This window comes from Cryptotermes secundus, unplaced genomic scaffold (genome assembly GCF_002891405.2).
Source record: "Cryptotermes secundus unplaced genomic scaffold, Csec_1.0 scaffold677, whole genome shotgun sequence".
NCBI classification, from domain to species: domain Eukaryota; kingdom Metazoa; phylum Arthropoda; class Insecta; order Blattodea; family Kalotermitidae; genus Cryptotermes; species Cryptotermes secundus.
The window spans coordinates 16,244-33,062 of NW_019739965.1; the positions used below are offsets into that span (position 1 = coordinate 16,244).

A 16,819-nucleotide genomic window follows, 5' to 3' on the forward strand; every position below is an offset into this window, starting at 1 on the left:
CCTTACTTGCCGATAGTCAGTTATCTAGTTGGTTAGTTGATCTCGTGACGTCGTTACTCGTCATATATCGATTGTGGCTGCTCTTCTTCTGCTTCTTCTCCACCTCCACTTCCTCTTCCTTCCCAGATCGTCAGTTTCTAAGATGTGGGCCTACCGTGTTTAGCAGCCTGTACTCATTGTCAACAGTTTCTCTGCTCTCCGGCAAGATCGATTATTTGGTTCTTGTGGATGTATGTTTAATTTTTCATGAAGCGAACAAAACCGACACTATAGAAAGTAAAGTGTCCAGACCGGAAGGCCGAAGAGTAGCCTACTTCCGGTGATGTAATTTCCGCTTGCCGCGTATCACATAGCAACCGGCTTCAGCTGTCCTTTATCCTGCAGTTCCAATGGAATCGTTCCAAAACCTCCTTGGCCAAATTCCTGGTGCTAAGTTTTTGCAGGCATCTTTCTCCGTGGTGAAGAAGGGAGGTCGCTTGTGCTCTGAAATATGGCACAGTCGTAATAGCTTTAGAATAACACATAATTTTTAAATCTCTTGTTAATCACCATGCATTTCCTTCGTCCTCCATTTTGTTTGCAATTAGTCATGTTACAAGGTGAGTGTAATAGCTTCAGAGATCAGTCGGGAAATAGACAGGCTAGTAGATGAACGGCCCGCAGTTCATTTCTCCGCAGGTGAGGTACTGCTTGTTTCACATTTGTAAATACTCGTATAATAGGTTAGGGAGCCGGGATGGCGTAGTCGGTATAGCGACTGTTTACGGGCTGGACGACCACCGCTGGTCTCTATCCAGAGTCAGGTGAATGTAGTCTATATCTCCAGACTCTTTTACTTTAAGACCCCTTTTAGTATTATCCTGCCATCTATGTCCAAGTAATCTTTTACATTTAGGCTTTCGGATTTAGTTCTCATCACTCCCTTCATGCTACACACCCTGTACATCTTATTCTCTTTAATATGAGGACCCCAATAATATATGTTGAAGAGTACAAAACTCAAAGGTTCCGCATTGCCAATACCGTGTCTTGGCATTGTACATGATTCAGATCGAAATCGGTTCAGTCCACATCCTCACAACTGATTTACGTAATATTCGTTTTAATATTATCCTCGCTTCTCGATGTTTAAAATTTTTATGAATTCATAATGTCGAAGGAATATATGAGTAAGAACAGATTTCGACTCAGGTTTTCTAGCCCAAGTCTTCCTGTTCATGTGTTTTGTTTATTCTGTTCGAACTGTAATACACGTGTGTCCATTCCGTTATGACTTGCTTCATTGCACTGCCCTGGCAATGCAATGAAGCGCATTAACCATGAAGTTTCTGCTGGTCTCTCTTTGCAATAAAATTTTAATGATGACAGGAATACAGCGTGCTCTTGAGACCAATGCACGTGCTAATTGCAGGCAGTCCTACTTCTGCCGGTAGGTGGATCCACCGACAGTAAAATCTCAGAAGACTTCTTTCTTCTGCGATATATTATTATTATTGTTATTATTATTATTATTCGGAGGGGGTGGGTTTCCCCATGCACTGCGACCATTTGTTGATCTATTGTGCGTCCCCCTTTAATTATTCTAACTAATCCCCATGCCCTTCCACTACTGGTGCTCGCTATCAGCCCCGTTCTGCCAGCGAGGTCGGCCCTCTCTGGTAGTGGTCCCCGATACTTCCCCATACTACGGGAAACTCCTAGAGACATGTGGATCTACGACACGGGACACACGGCTTAAAGTCCCTCCCGGAGGACTTGTTCCCTGAATTTTTCCGCCCTTAAAAATTCCACGACCTCCGCCGGGTTTGAACCCGCGTACCTTGAGTCATGAGGTGGGGACGTTACCCCTAGACTACGGAGGCCGCTTTTCTGCGATATAACGCCGTATAGTCCGTTGAACAGAACAAAACAAAAACTCTGTGATTTTAGTCCGCAAGCGAACTATACCGACCGAGCGACCGCCGCTTGTCGTCGAAGTTTAGTGCCAACTTTTGCGGATAGATGGTGTCGCGTGGTTAGCGCAACGAATTCCCACGGCCGTTAATTTCGGTTTTCTAGACAGGAACCGCTATTTCCATGAAATAGCTCCTCAATTATCATCACGAGGCTGAGTGGACCCCGTTCCCGACGCACTACTTCTCAGCAAATCTGGTAGCGCCGAGAATCGAACCCGGGACTTCTGGATCTGTGGCCAGGAACGCTGACCACTAGACCACAGAGGCGGTTGATAGCCCGTTGAACATGGAGAAAACTGTCTCCATTTTCAGAATCGAAGAAAAAGTCAAGAGAGAAACCAGTTGAAACCTACCTGCTTCATATTGGTTTCTTGTTTCACTTATTCTTCAACCTTGAAGATGGAGGCGATGTTCTTCCGAAACATCGGTTGACTTTCAGCGGACTACGCGGCGTTATATCCCAGAAGACAGGTGTCTTCGCAACCTCCTTTGTGAGAACTTCAAATCCTGCGTCGTCCCTTGTCATTTTATTGAAAAATGTTTATTTTGAAGAGAGTCTGGAAACTTCTGTGTTGAACATTTTCATTGTTGGATGTTACGGGGATATCAGTGAATTGTAAGTACACCGAGCTCCGAGGCCGTACATATAAATGGTTCTGTTGTTGTTGTACGATAGTTTCAGTGTTGGAAAAGTCGGGTTATGTTGTGCTGCTCTCCGTCAGAGTGACTGAAAAGTTGGCAAGCTTTTCTTTCCCTTTTTTGTGTTATTTTTTTTAAGTCTTATTTTCCAGCACAGTAGATCTGCAGCAGTCAGTTTCAGTTCCTAATTACGACGCAGGGCTCGCTGGTGTCGTAACTTTAGTCGATCGTAAAACTGTTACCGCCCTGCTGCTGCTCTTTTGAACTTTGCTAAACTATGTTAATTATTTCTGAAGCGCTTTTTAAAAAAAATAGGTGTAACATCCTATTTAAGATATTGTAAAGAAAATAATCTTGTGATATGGGAATATTCTATTTATAGGCGTCTTCTGTATTTCCAATAATGTCCGCAGGCCTCTTCCTTAATATAAAGCAGTGTTAAGTATTTAGGCATGATCTGCTCTGTGAAGCCTGTACTGACAGAAGATTTGTGTGTAGTGAAAAAGAAAGATTTTTTCAATAAGATGTTATATGTGCTAAAGATACCCTTGACTAAAGGCCAAGCGTATTCATAAGAGACAAACCCATCTTCTCGTCAGAGAGGATGTTACATGAGGACTATTACCGCAAGAGTTCAGTTGGAAAAAATTTCTGGTCGTTGGCCTCAAGGGGTCTGATGCCAAGATCAATTGATTGGCTGTAAACCGCCAGTCGTAAAGGAACTCAAACTCTGACTGGGCTTTGTCTAAATATACCGAACTTCTAGTTCTTAATGCTGAAGACTAGTCTAACATTTACATGGAACTATGATTAGGTGTGCGTTCGATGCCGCCGGTGTGTCGGTAGCTGTGGATCAAGTCTGTCGAAACTGAAAAGTGATGACACGGTATTGACATTAGGCTACCAAACTCCGTGCTTTTCTACATTTTCTACCATCAGTAGTACCAACATGACGGGCAATTGAACTTAATAAGGTTGGAGCGACATTGGTGTCATTTAATGGGTTGTCACGTGTTAATGACTAGTCACTGTGATGGGATTGATAATTGAATGTATTGAACCCTTATAATTCGTAAATATAAACGATTGTAACACTCTCACTGATTCATACTTTCTGTAGCAGCAGTAGCACATATCAAGTCTTCTCAGTCTCTTCTCTAGTCGTTGCTAGGTAGCAGCTGCTAACAGTACAACTCAAGAATGACCGCTGGCTGATAACCGCCGACTCCGACTTCTGACTAAGCGAAAATCAGAGTCAGAGTTCAGTTCGTCTTGGAGGTAAGCCCCTTCAGGATCACGACCAGAGATTTTCTTTTTCCGTTGGTCCTCGCTATAGATCCTCGACATGGACCGCATATGTGATACCGTTCGAACAGTTCCTCTATTGTTGGGCGTTGATTCGTTGCAGCGGAAACGTGTTTACCGTACCGTTGTCTAGAAATTGCCGTTTCTTGTTAAACTTCTGGCTCTCGGCCGCCATCTCACAATATAATTTATTTCTTTTTATTGCTAGTGGGGTGGGACTAAGTCCCTTGCACTGCGGCCACTTCTGGCCTATTGTACCAGCCCCAGATGATAGGTGAGGGTGATTGTGGAGCAATTGGTGGAATGAACCCGAAGGTTCATTACCGTGTTCACAAGAGCCCTCCATTGGTCCCTATCCTGAGCCAGATCAATCCAATCCATCCCATCCTATTCGTGTAAGATCTAGTATAATATTGTCCACACACGTACGCTTTGGTCTTCCCTGTGGTCTCGCTCCTTCTGGTTTTCCCACCAACATCCTATACGCATTCCTTGTCTCCCCCATTCGTGCTACATGACCTGCCCACCTCAGCCTCCTTGACTTGATCATTCTAATTCTACTTGGAGAAGAGTACACGTTATGAAGCTCCTCATTATGCGGTTTGGTGTCAAGCTACATGACTATAAAATGTCACACAACCTGAATGCTGTGGTCTGCTATTCGATGCCATATAACCCGGTGAAGTTGCCGAATGAGTAATGTGACATATCCTTTTTTCCTTATAACATTAGTAACTGTGCTGATTTTCTTGTTGGTTTGTTTTATTTGTGGTGTAGTTGAGTGCGATAACTTAAAAGTAAAGATCCATTGTGAGAAACTTCTCATTTGATAGGCTTCATAAAATATTCATTGGTTGAATCAAACTGAATGATGTGGGCAAGACACAGTGACCACTTAGGGAATGAAATGTATAAGAATTTTAGATTAAGAAACCTCAGTAGAAGATGTTATTTAGTATATCTAAACGCAGATGGAAGTGATCATAAAATTGCTCCCAAGGATGTATGTTGTGAAGATGTGAACTTGACTGAACTATGAAGAAAGCAGTCTTCTGGGATTTGGCACCGTGTATATGTGGTGTTAACCGACGTTTCGGAGGAACGTATCGCCCCCATCTTCAGGGTAGAAGAAAAAGTANACTACTTCAGGATTGAGTTCTCACAGTGATGAACCTTCTGGTTTAGTAGAAACCAGAATAGTCATTAAGATCAATTCTTATGTAGAGTATGTAAATATAAATGAGTGTACAGATAACCGTTACTTTAAAGGAAAGCTCAAGTTATCTAATTGTGTAAAAGCAATTTTCGAGTCGCCGAAGTGTCTGCACCGGACTTAGTCCACCATTACTGTTGCTGGCAGGAAATGGCAGTCACATCAGCTCTACGACTTATGACTAACTTCCACTGCGCGGAATAGGCCTGTAACCGGCATGAAAGTGCAGCGGATGTGAGGATCATTAGATGTTTACTTTCGCCCACAGCAGGTTCGTATTGATGGACGGAACGCCTGCACAGCAGACTACTTGCAACTTGGAAAGCTACGGCGAACTGAGCGTTATAAATGTTACCGGCAAACTAATTCTTTTTTTATTGAAGCGACTACGAATAGCTTGACCCATCACAGTGGCCGCATGAACTGTCTTTGCTTGCTCGAACCGTGGGATCGTGGGTTCCAATCCAACTCAAGGCATGGATGTTTGGTGTGAGTTTATTCTGTGTTTGTGTTGTTCTGTGTGTAGGTAACGGCCTCATCCCTCGTCCAAGGGGGCCCACCGACTTTGTTTAGGATTAAGAAATTGAAAAAGGGGCCCAAGGTTCAACAAAGGGCTGTAGAGCCATAGATAAAAGGATGGATGAAGAATAGCTGTGTTATTACAATTCCATTTCAATCCATAACAAGTAGGAAAACTGAACAACCTTTTCGAAAGTGAGATCACATGGAAGGCCGATACTTTGACAGATCCACATTATTAAATATTCTTGGCAAGGATGTGAAGTGGTTGAAACTGGCTCAGGATTATGCATAGTAACAGCGTCCTTAACAACGAGGTTTGGATATTTAATAAGAGACGATTTGTAATTGACAGTGTATATGTTTGTGTGTTTTTTTGCACTCACAGAGGCCATAGTTACCATCAGTGTCTTACAGGTGGCATTAATCGTTCGATGACGCGCCATGTAGATAGATATATTCGCATGTGGGTTAAATAAACAAACGGGAAAGGATTATGGGATTAATGGAGGTAGAACGTAAAGAAACTTGAATTTTCACTGCAGTTTTCCGATTAATATTCTACACATATAATAATTATATAGGCATGTAATTAATTCTAAGATATTTCAAATTACAATATGATGCCAAATGTTGAGTGCCTCAAACTTATGGACGTCTTTCCTCCCAAAGAGATGAAACATTCCTTTCAATACCCAAGACGACTCGGATTGTGCAGCAGTCACGGGAAACCTCGAAGGAGGCCCGTCATATCCTTTCTAACAACTAAACAAACCAGGCAAGACATTCCAGAATTCTCTGGAATTAGTAATCTAAGTGTTTGTTGATTTAACTTTTATTTAGACATTAGTGTTGTTACACTTCATGAAGTGGTGCTGTGAAACAGAATTCCCGCTCTATGTACTTCCGGCTGATGTTTATCAAAAGTCTAGTTTCATGCCAGATTTACAGAGTGTCACATAAAATATGCATTATCCTATATAACTGCAGTTTGACTGCCTTCTGTTCCAATTAAAAATATGGTTGTCATTCAAACCGCGTTTGATTATCGGGTCTGTATGAGTGACATCCAATATATCTGTATGTACTTGTATGTGTGTGGGCCAGCGTTCGCGCATGTGTGAGGCCATCACCACGTATGATAGTTTGTTAGACGGATACTAATGAGGACGACTTGCCCCAGCAAGGGCTAAAATTCCGATCCCTGACTAGCAGAGAAATTACATAGCTCCCTTTCGTAAAGCTATCGTAAAATTCCCGGGCTGTTATTGTTGTAACTGCCTAGTTGATAGAAGATGAGAGGGGACGTCAAGATCATATTTCCGCAAGCCTTTTCGCCAGTCTGCCACGTGACAGCGCGCTGTGAACACGCATTATTTTTGCACGAATGCTTTCTCGACTTCGTGTTTCGTTTTGTCTGCGATGGATGGCAAAATCGAGCAAAGTGTCTGCATCAAGTTTTGCGTGAAGCTCGGTAAATCCGCTACCGAAGCCCTTGAAATGCTTCGTGACGCTTTTGGAGAACATTTAGTAGTTCGGACAGCGGGTTTTGAATAGCATTCACGTTTCAAGGCCGGTTGAATATCAGTTGAAGATGACGAACGTTCAAGGCGACGATGCACCAGCAAAACGACAAAAAATGTTGAAAGAATTCGAGAACTCATCCACTAAGACTGTCGCCAAACAATCTGTGAGCTCACAGACACCGTTGCATCAGTTATGGATTTTGCCAGGGAAATTTGAACATGCGCCGCATTGCCGCGAAGATTGTTCCCCGACTCTTGACAAATGATCAAAAGCAGCGGCGCGTACGAATAAACGCGTGTCTTGAGCCACGAGAGAAGACTAAAGAGGACCCAACTTTTATCTCTAGGATCATAACGGGTGACGAAAGTTGGATTTACTCTTCCGGTCATGATCCAGAAAAAGCAATAATCGTCGCATTGGAAGAGTCCACAATCACCAAGAGCAAAAAAACAAGGCGCGGCTAGTCCAGAATTTAACAAAGAACATGCTCATTGTTTTTTCGACGTGAAGGGGATTGTTCACCGTGAATTTGTTCCTCCTAACACTACAGTTGCCGGTCACGGTAGCCGAGCAGTCTAAGGCATGCAGTGTCTTCGCTCGCTCGGAAGCCGGGATCGTGGGCTCGAATCCCATTCAGGGCATGGATGTTTGTGTGCGTTTTTCTGTGTTTGTCTACAGGTAGAGGCCTTGGGACTAGCTGATCACCCGCCCAAGGAGTCCTACGTTATGTATAAGATCTAGAAAAACCGAAGTGAACGGAGAAGTTCATGGAGGTAGGCCTAGGTCCACTGGGGCTGTAGTGCCAAGGAAAAAAAAACACTACAGTCAAGTCTGACTTAGTTTTACATTTTGAGGGGTTTGAGAGAAAATGTGCGATGAAAATGACCGGAACTTTGGCGCAACCACAAGTGGCTCCTTCATCATGACAACGCAACCTCCCACACGTCTCTGAAAACCACAAAGTTTGTGACTAACAACAACATAATTATCGTTCCTCAACCTCCCTAGTCGTCCCTGTCATTTCACTTTGTTTCCCAAATTAAAATGAAACTAAAGGGACGGCTTTTTGAAACAGTGTCTGACACCCAAAGGGAACCGCAAGCCGTACTCGAGAGCATCAAGGAAAATGACTACCACGGTGCTTTTGAAGGGTTTATAAAACGGTGGGATCGCTGTATACGTTCCCAAGGAGACTGTTTTGAAGGAGATGGCAGCCAAAATTGCGCAAGTTAAGCCAACATTTCTTTCTTGACCTAGTCCGGGAACTCTCCGATAAGAGAACATTAGGCTCCAGAAAATGACGTAATGAGCTTCAGAGTTCCTGATTGTCATCTCATATTTTTAGGTTGGAAAAAGAAAGACGTTAAATGTGGGAGAGATACATTGCATGCATCGGTAAACAAGAAGGAATACGCACAAAATGTAAATTTGGGAACCTGAAGAGGAAGAGGTAGTTAGAGAACTGGGGCAAAAATAGTTTGACATTAGAATGAATTTTAGAAGATGTGTTTTGGAATGATATGGCTTGCGATATGACCCACGATCTCTTGATCATGGTAATTAACCTTGTAGTTCCACAGCGCCGTGGGCGTTTTGATCAGCAAAACGACTGTTAATTTAAGATTATCGTCTTCTGGGCTTTAACACCGTATACTTTTGTGGGAGGACACCGACGTGTTGGAGGAACATGCCTCCACTAGGGTTTCTCAGATATGTCTGTGTCGGCCCTAAACCAGAGGACCACAGTTTCAATAATTGCCATAGCGAATACCTCAAAACGTGTAACTATTAGCTGCTGTAAGAAAAACCTGCGCTTGGAATTCGTTAATTAACAAACGATCATGTGAGATTTCAGGCTCTCACGGAAATTACTGTGAACATTACTGTCTTCTGGGATATGACGCCGTATGGTCTGATAGTTATTTATTACTGCCAGCGTTTCGGAGGAACCTGCTGGCTGCCTTATAATTTAGCGAGGGAGGTACCAGATGCTCCGAAACGTTTATGAATGTCTACCAGATTACATGATATCACATTCGCACGCTTGCCATCGAAATACCGAGACCCCCCACCCTTTCTGGAATTTAGGCAAACCATTCATCTGACGACAAAGGCCAAGGTCTCCCAGGAGCTTTCAAGAATTTTACCTACGGGCGAGGTGTCAGTAAAACTAGTCAAATTTTCGCGAACCCCAAGTCCGGTGCGGTGCAGTGTAATGCAGGCTATCGACTGTGAGTAGTGAGTCAGTTAGTGCTCGATCATTGCTTCCAGTCTGAGTCTGCGAGTTAGATAGTGACTGAGCCAGTTTTTAGATCAGTTCAGTGCAGTACAGAGAAGTCAAGAGAAAATTTGAGTGCAGTGAGCGAGAGTGACGCCGCTGTGAATTGACGAGTGAACACAGCATAATTGTTGCCGACAGTGAGACAGTAACCTCTAAATAAACCGATTATTGTTATAATGTTTAAGGGGCCATGGGTTTCCGAAAGCCCTTCAGATTTCCACAGTGCTCTTCCTTGTCGGTAAAGGCTGCATAACATAATTTAATAGTTGGTTTTCTTCACTGAAAGAAGGAATCATTCGGCACCATGGGAGGGGAAGACAAGTAAAATGTAGCGCTGCAGCTCTGCCAGCTGGGCCGAAAATAGCCATACAGCAGCGTACAGTGGAGCGGCACGGAGAATTTGCTTGCTGTTTGGCTTTATGTCGAAATCGTAGTTGATTGAAATTTAAAATGTACAGTTTGTCGTATTTTTTTTTTACAATTACACACACCACTTGCTATGTATGTGGAACTAGCATGTTTCGACATTAGATATGTATGAAAGAGATTACTGATCGCGCAAAAGAATTATGAATTGCTGCATGGACAACGTTGTTGGTCGCGGGCTGCGGGTTGTGCGTCTTTGGCGATGTTATCTGTTCACAGCTTTCGGGTTTGAAAACGACAAGCCCGCTCATACTACAGTCGCCCATCTCAAGTAATGAATAAGTTTTCTCCCTTACTGTATTGGAAACTGTCCTGTTGTGTATATTCTCCACGCTCCGGGCGTTGACTCTAATATTGGTGGGCCTATATGATTCGACCGTTGTTAGGGACCCATAAAATTTATTTTCAGAAACTGTCGATCCCGACCGTCTATGAAGGGGAGGGGGTTGCCGTGTTCTCAAGAATAACGTAAAGCATACTTCAGTTGTATCCTGTCGCAAAGTTTTACCAGGTCAGTTGATCTAACATATGTGCTTTCAACAAATGTAGCTGCAGCCACCGAAATATTTTGTGAATCTTTTCATGAGTATGCAGGAACATTTTATAGTTTATTGTTGGTGTACATAGGTTGTGAGGCTATTTAGGTTCCTTCTATCACTGTGCAGCTTGACTGGGACCTAAAGCAATGAGCACACCCACACTTTTCGATAACTGGCAGAGACGAGGGGTCACATAAATTTAAGTATTATTTAAGGAAATGACCGTTCCATGGCGCTGTAGAGATTCAAGCTTCCTTCTCATGTTTCAGATGGTGCCAGTGGTGTTCAGGTCGACGTTTCTCCAAAGGATCCAACAGTGAGAGTGGGGTCAAACTTCACTTTCATGTGTCGCGTGGGAAAGCCACTCATGTACTGCCGCATTGAGATTCCAGGATTGAGTAATGGCCTCAACATGAATGAGAAAGTCCCAAAGACCAGTGATTACTGGTATGCAGGTGAAGGCATCGAATATGGCCAGTGTGGCATCACCATTAGCCGAATGACAGACAGACAGAATGGCCAATTCAAATGCATGTTGGGTTTCTCAGATGAGCAGAATGAGTCGCATGGGGCCACCATCGTTACAGTTGCAAGTAAGAACTGAATCCATTGATAAAGACTTCTGGTTTCTAGTATACATTTGCATATATGCCTCCAGACTTTAAGAGAGTTAGTGCCTTCATTGACTGTGGGCATTGAATGGATGGTGGACATTCATAATTGATATTCATATTTATAAAGAACGAATGAAGGAACAAATCACTGTAATTATGTTATAAGTATAGCTATATATATATAGTGTATTGTCTATTGGTTTTGATCAAATAATGACTCCGTTTAACAGATGTAAACAAAAGAGCGATATACTTTCTCATACCTAGAGAACATTTGAGCTAATGCAAAGTGTGTTCAAGATAGAGATTGAAGTTGTCTCTTTATTAATTTGTAAATTACTTACTTACTTACTTACTTACTTACTTGCTTACTTGCTTACTTGCTTACTTGCTTACTCGCTCACTCGCTCACTCGCTCACTCACTCACTCACTCACTCACTCACTCACTCACTCATGGAGCTGAACCCTTCTGGAGGAGCCGCCAATTCTACTGCTACTCAAGAATTTTCCAACATTTTATGGAACCCGAAGGTTCATCACCGTGTTCACAAGAGCCCTCCACTGGTCCCTATCCTGAGCCAGATCTATCCAATCCACACCATCCTATCCTATCTCTCCAAGATCCATTCTAATATTGTCCACCCACCTACGCCTTGGTCTTCCCTGTGGTCTCTTTCCTTCTGGCTTTCCCACCAATGTCCAAAACCATTTCTTGTCTCCCCCATTCGTGCTACATGACCTGCCCACCTCATCCACCTTGACTTGATCATTCTAATTATACAGAGTGGGGCATATTAACCTTTCCGATTTCACAAGGTCATTGCTGAGGCTAGGGTGGGGGGTATAGTTGTGGGGATGGTATCGTTAGACGCGTTATAGCTTACACTTTTCAGTACACACAATGGCTTGGTCGGGAGAACATCGTGCGTTCGTGCTGGAAGAGTTTATTTAAAAACGGCGGTACTGTGATCAAAACCCAGCGAGCCTTTCGCACTCACTTTGCTCTCGGTCGGCGTGATCCCATTCCCACTGGATCAACAGTTAGAAATTGTGTATCAAATTTTAGAGCGACATCTTCTGCATTAAAAAGAAAATCTTCAGGCCGGACCAGGACTTCAACATCGGCAGCAAATGTGGCTAGAGTGCGGGCTTCAATTTTACAATCCCCCAAGCGTTCTGCACGGAAACACGCCGCTGCACTTGGATTATCTGCCCGTAGTGTTAGAAGAATCCTTCATAGAGACCTCAAAATGCAACCATACAAGATGCACATAGTGCAAGAGTTAAGTGAAGGAGACTTTGAAACACGAAGAAATTTGTGCAACGACATTCTGTAGAGTATCCTTTCCACAGCTGTTTCGATCTGTAGTGCCGAGGCCCATTTTCACCTGTCCGGGACTGTAAATAAACAAAATTTCCGCCACTGGGCTGAGAATAACCCTCACAACCTTCACCAACGACCACTCCACAGCTCTCGAGTGACGGTGTGGTGCGCTGTTTCCGACTGTGGTGTCTGGGGTCCCTACTTCTTCGAAGAAGATGGTGGAGTCGTTACAGTGACTTCTGCTCGATATTGTTACATGCCTGAAATTTTTCTTCTACCGAAATTGGATGAATTATCACAAGATCATGACCTGGAAGATATCTGGTTCCAACAAGATGGTGCTACGGCGCACACCTCGCGTCTTTCGATGGAGATTCTAAGACAAATGTTTCCTGGTCATCTTGTCTCTTTTCGGGGTGACATCGGGTGGCCCCCCAGATTGCCTGATCTAACGCCATGCGATTTTTTCTGTGGGGCTACCTCAAGGCAAAGGTGTACACACATCGTCCCAGAACTATCGATGAACTGAAGGCTGCCATCACCGAAGAAATCAACGCTATTCCACGGAATATGACAGGCTCCGTCAGTGTATGGAAAACAGAGGTGGCCATTTGGAAGGTATTATTTTTAAACCCCATTAAAATAAAACTGCATTCTATGTCCTTTCAAATAATAAAACAACTTTGCCTGCATCTTTCTTTATTTCTATTCCGCGCATTTTTGAAATCGGAAAGTTATGAAGCTCCTCATTATGCAGTTTCCTCCAACCTCCTGTCACTTCATCTCTCTTCGGTCCAAATATTCTCCTCAACACCCTGTTCTCAAACACCCTCAGTCTATGTTCCTCACTTAATGTCAGAGACCAAGTTTCACACCCATACAGAACCACAGGCAAAACTATAGTTTTGTATATTCTAATATTTATGTTTTTGGACGGCACACAAGAAGACAAAAGGTTCTGGACTAATGGTAGCAAGCATTACCCGAGTTCAATCACCTCTTAATTTCCTCCTGAATCAGGTTTCGATCTGTTATCGTTATTCCCAAATATCTGAACTGTGCCACATTTTCAAAACATCTGTTTTTTATCTTTATGTCACGATTTTGTCCTGCATTTTGGTGACGAGACAGTAACATATACTTTGTTTTCTCTGTGTTTACTTCTAGCCCAACCTCTTTACTTGCAGTGATATCCCCCGATAATTACTACAGTCAGTTTTATCACCCTTCTTGTGCACTGGTACAATAATAGACTCTTTCCACCGATCAGGCAATTTTTCCTTATGCCAAGCAGAAGTAATTAGATTGTGGATCTTAGAACGTAATATTTCGCCTCCTGCTTGAATAAGTTCTGGCGAAATTTGATCACAACCTGCTGATTTATACCGTTTCAATTTTGCAATAGCACTTTCAACCTCAAAAGGTCAATTTGTAAATACCACCATAATTTATGTACAGCTGGAAGCATTTAAAAGAAAGTAGGTAGCATAAGTCCTCCCCAGAAATTCTTCTTCTTTAAAGTATTTGCCTTTTACTATACATTATTCAGTCTTACTCTTGATTTTGTCTGTTGTTCTGCAGTGTTGTGTGGGACTTAGAAAGTTGCTTGTATGTTTTGTTATGTTTTTGTATGTTTGTATGTTTTTGTATGTTGTATCTTTATATTTAGTTCTGTGACATGTTCTATATCCTTTTTTGGATTTCTTGAACAAATATAAATACAATACAATACAATACGATGCTTGATCTTTACCTAGGTGATTTTATTACAGGACCCCCACGAAATCGACCCGAGCTCACGATCACTCCAGAGGTTGATCCTCGGTTTGGAACATACACTGAGGGCACATCTATAAAAGCAATGTGCACAGTGACAGATGCACGCCCAGCAGCCAATCTTTTATGGTTTATGGGTGAGTTAGTGCTTCATCCATTTCTAAATAAGTAATCATCTGAGTAACTGAACTAGCTTTCCCACAACAGAGTCCATGATCTCCAGTCCTTCCTGCGGCATCTATTAAACTTGAGTTATCATAAAGATCTGCATTTAATATGCCACTTTATAAAACTGACAAACAGTGTTCAGCTGAACTGGCAGATAGAGAAACCATTTACTGAATTCCACAAATGGCAGTAGTTTCTGTAAAACCTGTTTTGATTCTACCTTGCATTGTATACTGGCAATGTTTTTTCTTTCAGACCCACTTTTATACACTCTTTTCATTTGGTGGATCCAGTTCCTTTGATATTGGATTTATGTCTTTCAGGATGGGGCTATTAGGATTATTCTTTGAACACAGTAATAAATTTCATAACTTACTGAGCAACTGTTAGCTTCTGAAGAAGGACTCTGCTGCATGGGCTTAGTTACAGAATTATTACATTATGACAGAACCAGTATTCTTAAGAGAAAGAGTAGGAGTGAGAGAGAGTGACATTTGATCTGTATTCCATGTATTCAGATAGGCTGTCATGCTTAGTCCAGCATTTGGAAGATCACATTCCAGACAACTGTTGATTTAGTTTTACACTGCAATCAAAATTAAATAATAGATTAACATATGTTAAAATAAATAAATCTTAAATCAGGTTTGCCAAATTCTGGGTGCCAGATTGTAACGGCATCTAAAACTTTGATAATGGTAGTTAGAGTTTTCTTCTGTTGTGTTAATACTAGCATATGACCTGTAAAAGACAACAGACAATGTAATTTCTTCATCTCTTCCCTCCTTCCTTCCTCTCTTTCACAGAAAAACAGTCCCCTCATTCCTCTTCTTGCATATCTCTATCCCTTATCTCCATTCCTCCTTTCTCCCATGTTCATTTCCTATCTTTAGTATTTATTTGTCCATCTTATTTTTATTCTGGGGCACATGGTAGCATAGTTGGTTGAGGCATTATCCTACAAGCTGGAAGGTTGTGGGTTCAAGTCCCGATGTGGTCACAGGACTTTCTTCAATTGACCTAATCCTTCCAGCCTCACTATGGCCTTGGAGTGGTCGCATCATAGCTCAAGCAGTTAGTTGCTGGATTCCCACAGCGATCCCGGGCCTGGTCAAGTGGGATTTGTGATGGACAAAGTGGCGCTGGGGCAGGTTTTCTCTGAGTACTTCGGTTTCCCCTGCTAATCTTCATTCCACCAATTGCTCCACAATTACCTCACCTATCATCTGGGGCTGGTACAATAGTCCAGAAGTGGCCGAATTACAAGGGACTTAGTCCCACCCCACTAGCAATAAAAAAATATAATATGGCCCTGGGGTCGACTGAGCTTATAACAGAAATGAGTACCAGGAATATTCTTGGGGGTAAAGGGCGGCCGGCATGTAGGGCTGACAACCTTGCCACCATCTATGAACCGATTGTCTAGAAAATGTGGGAACCTCAAGGTCTCACAACCCTCTGGGCCTCCACTGCCTGTTACAGGGATACCTTTACTTTTTTTTTTTTCTTTTATTCCTATCCCCTTATCCTAACAATGACAGAAGATAGTTTTAGTTTTCTCTGTGTCCAGTTAGTGGCATCTTGGGCTTTTCCTGAGTGTGAAATAAACTGGTTATTATTTATATTTATACATTTCAACTGTCTTTCAATTTATAAAACAGATTTCACACCTGATATTTTTTATTCTAGGTCCAAGATTTATAGTAAATTTTGCAGATGTCACTTAATGGGTTTATCTTTATGTTTAGATACATTTAGTAATCAAAGTCTTTGTGCTTCTATAACTTACAGGTGATGATCAGATTACGGATGGAGTTGGTCGCCCAGAAATTGTGGAATCACCAACAGATTTATTCACGGTTCATCAGAATCTCACTCGCAGGCTGACCTGGAGGGATAATAGAAAAGATCTGAAGTGTGTGGCGACACATATAGCGCTAGATGGTGAAATGAAACCGACAGTGATACAGATTAGTGTGAGATGTGAGTAGACGAATAATATAAATGCCTTCAACATTCAGTTCACATTTTGCAACTAAAAATTGAATTCATTCATATATGCATATATACCAGTTCTTTCTCAGCCTAAAAATTTCTCTAATCATTATGGTTCGTCTTTGATTCCAGCTTAAATACGAGGGTCATACTGAAAGTCATGAGCAACAATTTTTTGTAAAGTAACATGCTTTATTATTGACAAACCAAATACACCACCTCAGTCTACAGACCTTTCTTTATTTTTCCACATAATCGCCACTTCTTTGTACACATTTCTCCCAGTGTTCTGGGAGTCTGAAAATTCCCCTTCTGTAAAATTCCATTCCAGCCATCCGAAGACACTGACGCACTGCTTTGTGAATTGCCTCCCTTGTCTCAAAGCATTGTACATGCAGCCAATCCTTCACAAATCCGAAAAGATGGTAGTCGGAGGGTGCCAGATCAGGGCTATAGGAGGGGTGTGGAAGAACTTCCCACCCCATCTTTGCAATTGCTTCCAATGTGAGGCAAGTGGCATGGGGGCGAGCTTTGTCA

General features: G+C 42.4%; 1 protein-coding gene across 3 annotated transcripts in view; it reads left to right on the plus strand.

Moving 5' to 3' along the window:
* The first annotated feature begins 5,574 nt into the window (after nt 1-5,574).
* Nucleotides 5,575-16,819, plus strand: part of LOC111872202 (fasciclin-3) — a 90,408-nt gene continuing 79,163 nt past the window's right edge. For all 3 annotated transcript variants that reach the window (XM_033754596.1, XM_033754597.1, XM_033754599.1), the window contains exons 1-4: nt 5,575-5,601; nt 10,674-10,997; nt 14,116-14,256; nt 16,079-16,270. In XM_033754596.1, the coding sequence (XP_033610487.1) occupies nt 5,589-5,601; nt 10,674-10,997; nt 14,116-14,256; nt 16,079-16,270 (670 nt within the window). In that variant the 5' untranslated portion in view covers nt 5,575-5,588. The remainder of the gene's footprint in view (nt 5,602-10,673; nt 10,998-14,115; nt 14,257-16,078; nt 16,271-16,819) is intronic.